The sequence below is a fragment of the Pseudophryne corroboree genome, chromosome 6, assembly GCF_028390025.1.
Source record: "Pseudophryne corroboree isolate aPseCor3 chromosome 6, aPseCor3.hap2, whole genome shotgun sequence".
Classification (NCBI taxonomy): Eukaryota; Metazoa; Chordata; class Amphibia; order Anura; family Myobatrachidae; genus Pseudophryne; species Pseudophryne corroboree.
In genome coordinates, this window is record NC_086449.1 from 763,259,785 (window position 1) to 763,265,679 (window position 5,895).

The 5,895-nt window shown below is 39.9% G+C and overlaps 1 protein-coding gene across 1 annotated transcript; it reads left to right on the top strand.

Moving 5' to 3' along the window:
* The first annotated feature begins 579 nt into the window (after positions 1-579).
* Positions 580-4,990, top strand: LOC134934682 (uncharacterized). The gene is made up of 4 exons (XM_063930057.1): positions 580-1,419; positions 1,504-2,209; positions 3,225-3,755; positions 4,884-4,990. Exons 2-4 carry the CDS (start codon positions 2,152-2,154, stop codon positions 4,988-4,990), a joined length of 696 nt encoding a protein of 231 aa, XP_063786127.1. The 5' UTR covers positions 580-1,419; positions 1,504-2,151.
* The last annotated feature ends 905 nt before the right edge of the window (positions 4,991-5,895 follow it).

Sequence of the window (5,895 nt, forward strand, 5' to 3'; positions counted from 1 at the left end):
ATCAGGTAAGTGCCCTTTGCCTGTGTTGTTGTTTGTTTGTTTGTTTGTTTGTTTGTTTGAATGGTCTGTATGTTGTTTTTGACTGTCATTTTTGTTCTCTTGTAGGAGTTGTTTTTTGGGTGAGGAAACCCTTGTATATTTTGAGTTTTTGGTGTGCAAGAAAACACAAAAACTTTATTGATTTTGGATCAGGTAAGTGCCCTTTGCCTGTGTTGGTGCCTGTTTGTGTTTGTTCAAAGTGTTGTTATTATGTTTCTTTGCCATTTTGTAAAGACAAGTATTTTTTCTTACCTGGATTGATCTGCAAAGTAGTGTTTTTCTTGCCTGGCCTAGCTACTAAATGTTTTTTTTTTGTTACTTGATTGAATTTTTTCCTTTATTTTATTTTTATTTATATTTGTTTTATGGTGTTTGTGATGTGTTTGATGCTCAGAAATCTAGAAACTTACATGTTTGGTTTTTCTCAAATTAACATATGTATTTTTTATTTTTTTATATATATTTTTTTTTTTTTTTTTTTCATTTTGTTCCTGAATTGAACCCAGAAATAATGTCGTACGCTCCTGCAGTAAGTTGACTCCACCTTTTTTTATACATTTATTGTTTGTATATCTTTTAATAAATAATTTTGGAGTATTAAACATTTTTTTGTTTTTATCTCAAAAAAGTGTGTTATGTCGATATTTATCGCAGCAGAAGCCCTACCTCCCCAACCCACGCCAGCACTCCCACCCCAACCGCCAGCCCCACAACCACAACCGGCTCCTCATCAACCAAGGCAACGGAGGCGTGCTAGGCCACCAATTTTCAGAACCCGTGTCCTACTTTTTGGGATGCCAGATGATGTGGTGGTGCGTAGATACAGGCTGCCACCACATCTAATCCTAGACACTCTCTCCATAATAGAGAGTGATCTGGAGTCTGAAATTCGGTATCCTACAGCAATACCACCATTGACACAATTCCTTGCTGTGTTACATTTTTTGGCTACAGCCTCATATCAACATGTTGTGGGAGACCTGGTTGGCATGTCGCAGGGCCAGTTCAGTAAGGTCCTGCGGCATGTCTGCCAGGCTTTCCTAAAGCGGGTGAAGCAATTCATTGATATGCCTTTGGATGTTGGTGCCCTAGATGTGGTGAAGCGGCAATTTGAGGAAGGTGGTAGTCGCTTCCCACATGTTATTGGGGTTGTGGATGGCACACATGTTGCTATTCAGCCACCAAGACATAATGAAGAAATTTATAGAAACAGGAAACTGTTTCATTCTCTGAATGTAATGGTTGTTTGTGGGCCATCCCTCCAGATCCTTTCCCTGAATGCCAAGTTTACTGGAAGTTCACATGATGCATATGTCATTAGACAATCAGGGATATGGCAGAGATTAAGAGCAAGTCAACGAGCAGACATGTGGTTATTGGGTGAGTTTGAAGATATTTTTTATCTTAAAAATAAATGAAATTTTATAATATACTCTTTTTAATTTAAGGTTTTTCCTCAAACAGGAGACCGTGGATATCCTTGCACCCCCTGGCTCATGACTCCTTACCGTAATCCCAGGCCAGGACCACAGATGGCATTTAACTCCGCGCTTACTGCCACTAGGCAGCTGGTGGAGCGCACAATTGGTGTCCTTAAAGGGCGGTTTCGTGTGCTCCACCGCACTGGTGGCGACATCATGTATTCGCCGGAGATGGCAAGTAAAATAGTGGTCCTGTGCGCAATACTACATAATATCGCGGTAAGGAGTAGTGTAGAGCTTCCTCAGGCAGAGGAATTGCCTGATGAGGAGCCAGGGGTTGTTCGACACTTCGGTGGTGGGAGTGTTACACGGAGGGGGAGCCAAGTGAGGGCAAGGATTGTTGCCGAATATTTCAGGTATAGTGTTTTTATATTATTTTTATGTTAAAAAAACAAAGCACAGTATGCTTATGTTTTGTTTGTAATGTTGACATTTTGTTTGAGATTGTAAGGTCATTGTGTAATGGTTTTGGATTTTTTGTTTATTTGTCATTTTTAAAAAAGTAAAAATCCGTTAACACGTTAAGCTTACAATTTGAGATTAGTACAAAATATAATGTGATGTGGCTAAATAGTGTCCTTATTTGTTTTATATCCTAAAATCTTGATTATTTAAACAAACACAAAAACAAATGAAATTAAATGTTGCCCACTTTGTGACTGTCCAGCTGAATGATCACACAAACTGTGGTGAGTACACAGATATGTTTACAATTTTATTCAAAACTGTGTGTCTCTGTGTCTGTTTGTGTTATGGTTTTTTTTTTTTTTTTTTTTTGTTTATTTTTATGCAAAAATTTACTTCTGCGGATGCGTTTTTCCGCTCGTGCGAAATAACACTGCTCTTCACAGCATTGCAAAGATCAATAAAGTTATTAGAAATGACAACAGATTTATGACCAATCACATGCTAACAGACGCTATAAATATATGCCCAAATAAGGAAAACGCCATTGCCAAGATGCGTGCTGCACCGTTCACCAGGCGTGAGCTCCGCGTCCTGGTTGCGGTGATGGACCGCCGCGTAGGCCGCGTTGGGCGCTTCATCCCAAATCGGGTGAAGCGCGAGGCCTACGCGGAGGTCCGCCGCCTGCTGCGGACTCGCGTCCGCAGCAGGCGGTCAATCATTCAACTTGAGAGGAGATGGAGTGATCTCCGCAGGAGGACTCCCGAGCTGTTGGCGGAGATCCGCCAGCAAATACGTTCTATGCATACACGACGTAAGTTACATTACATAAGAATATTAGCAAACATTGTGCAAATTTACACTAAGTGGTAGGCTAATTGCAACGCTGAGTGTGTTTTTTTACAAAATAGGACAGTGTGTGTGGTTAGGGCAAACAGTACTGACTGTAGCAAACTGTCACCAAACAAGTGCATGTTTTCAAGAATTAATAACCACCCAGGAAACTGTTCCCAAATACTTGATCATTGCTGCCTATATAATAAGGTGCCTTGAATAGTGATCTGGTGATGTTGCCTAGACCAATCAATATGACTCAATGGACTAGATTACAGAATGAGCTTCAAAGTAAAAGTTATGACTCATTTTGTTTGCTGTGGCCAACATGATTAGGATTTATACATGTTTGATTTTCATTTCTAAAAAACACTGTATTTTACATGGAACAGAACATTGAAAATTGAAATTGTTTACTATGTAATTTCACATGTAAACTAAATGTTGTCAAAAATATCATTATAGGACAACAACAACGGCAGACCTCTCCGCCCCCTTCCCAGTCCCCCTCCCCTTCTCACTCCCCCTCCCCTTCTCACTCCCCCTCCCCTTCCCAGTCCCCCTCATCTTCCCAGTCCCCCTCATCTTCCCAGTCCCCCTCATCTTCCCAGTCCCCCTCAGCTTCCCTGGCCCACACCACTTTACACTCCCCTTCTCACCACACCTCTCCATCTCTTTCTGGGACCCCTTCTCCTCCTTCCCATACCCCTTCTCCTTCAACTTCTAAATCACCATCTCTGCCCCCCTCACCCTCTATTGGCTTAACTTTCTCTCCGCCCCCCTCGCCCTCTCAATCAGACCCCCCCTCTGAAATTCCAGCACCAATCCAGCCTCCTTCCCCCATCCAGCCTCCTTCCCCAATCCCTCCTCCTTCCCCAATCCCTCCTCCTTCCCCCATCCAGCCGCCTTCACCCATCCAGCCAACATCCCCACCCAGTGAATGGGCAGAGGAAGCCCCTGAAGCCAGTTCAGGGAGTGTTCATGTTGCCGTGGAAAGTAAGTTTTTTTTTTTTTTTTTTATGATTACCTACTTACACTTACAATGACAAAACATGCAGTGTTGTACTGTTTGAAATCTTGTACCAAGGACAAAAAATTGTGTTTTTCTTCATGGTGTACATGTTGCATTTACATATTTGTGAGTGTCATTATATGTACAGTGTTTATGTGTGCAATGTTTTGTGTGTCCACTCTAGGTTGACACTCATTAGGTAGCCAGGGTTGCCAGGACAACAGGGTTTATATGTGGGTTTTTTTCTGGGAAACAGTTAGACCTGAGTGGAGTTTAGTATGTTGTTGGTCTTTTACACTTGTGCCTGTGTAGTCTTAATATTTGCACTTACAAAACACATGCTTCACTTTGTTATGCAGCATAATGACACAGTGATTTGTGTTGTGAAAGTTACACTCACAAAATGACTATTTGTTAAAGTCAAACCTGTTTGCAATTATTTAGTAAGGGCAGCTTTCAGGGAGTGTGGGAATGCTAGGATATGTTGGCCTTCTGAAGATGTTGATATGCAGTGTGATGATGCAGCACCAAACCCCTTAAAAATATTAAAAAAACACTCCAGATGTGAATGAATGCCAACATGGTGTAACAGTGACGAAGATGGTAGTTATCTTTAACATGGGATGTCGCCCATAGCAACCAATACAAATAAACTTTACAATTGGGGAACCACTTCTACAAGATAATCATCTTATTTTGGCTTGTTTGCTATGGGCAACGCTCCATCTTAAAATGAACTCACATAGTAGTAAATGTAGCCCATGGTCTAGAATACTGTAAAAAGTATCCAAAAAAGCCTGAGCAGGCTTGTGTGTTTTTCTGCTAATGATTGTACCATAAAACAGCCATGATGTATAAACTTTGCCATTAAGCATGCCTGTCCAAACTGCGCAACTGCAACTGTAGAGAAACTACACATCCCAGCATGCCCTGACACAGGTTTGGCATTCCCTGGCCCCAAAACTGAGTTAACGCATGCTGGTATATGTAGTTTCACACCAGCTTGAGGGATGCAGTTTGGACATGCCTGCATTAAAGTGTGCTTTGTGCCTTGCTTGTATAATAAGCAATGTGAGTAAGTTAGTAATGTTTATGTTATCTTTTAATTTCAGATGTTGCCGTTGGAGATCCCACATCGTTGCGGGAGATTGTGGGAAACATGAGGCGACATCTCCAGGCCTTGCTGGGTCTGCTAGATGATATGGAAAATTTTTGTTAATTTTTTTATGTTTTTTAAAACCAAAAATTATCTTAACATTTCTAAAAATCTTTAAAAAAAAATAAAAGAAAATTATTATACTTAAGCGGGTGTTTATTATTTAATAATGCAATAAAGGAACAGCAGATTGCAGAACAAACATTTCTTACATTAAACATTTCATACAGCTAACGTAAGTTATTTTAAAAATCTAAAACAAACATGTTATTGGCTAAATAAACATGCAAAAACCTTCATTCACATACAAAAACTCTACTTTAATAAATACACAAAACACATTAGACCAAGCACATTGCAAACATCTATATTTATATTAAACATGTAAATAGAAATAGGTTCTTTTATGGCTACAAAGTGTTCTTCAGGTATTTATAAAATACTTAATTGATCATGAACATTACAATTCAGTCACTAATTGGATTTGTAATTGAGGAGGGCTTGTGGACTTTTAATTGGAAGGTGTTATTCCACTTAATAGTAAAAAAAAACAATGTGGTGCGTTTCTCCGCAAAAGTGAGCACTTTAACTGATAAATGTGTAAATCTACGACTACCTAGTATTTTTACGAATAAGTATGTGTTAATGCGATGGGTTCGCATTGCTGCGATGTTTTTGCATTGCTGCGATGTCATTTGGCGTACGCCCACTTTGTGTAATAATGCGTGCGAATGAGCAAAAATACGTTGGGGGCGGATGTTCGCAAAATTACTACATTAACGCAACTTTACTAATAGGTTGTGCGAACGAAAAACTTAGCGATCAACTCGGAATGAGGGCCATTGTCAGGTTTAAACCTGCTTTCTTGTGTATACTTTAAATCCTACTTTCCAATATTTCAAATGAAGAGACACTTAAATTGGTAGTATGAGACTGAAAATCTTTCTTCTCTCTGTAACAGCAGCTAT

Coding starts and splice junctions, on each gene's coding strand:
- LOC134934682 (XM_063930057.1), top strand. CDS start 2,152: ATGAAATTAAATGTTGCCCACTTTGTGACTGTCCAGCTGAATGATCAC. Junction 2,210..3,224: donor GAATGATCACACAAACTGTG/GTGAGTACACAG, acceptor ATATCATTATAG/GACAACAACAACGGCAGACC. Junction 3,756..4,883: donor TGTTCATGTTGCCGTGGAAA/GTAAGTTTTTTT, acceptor TTTTAATTTCAG/ATGTTGCCGTTGGAGATCCC.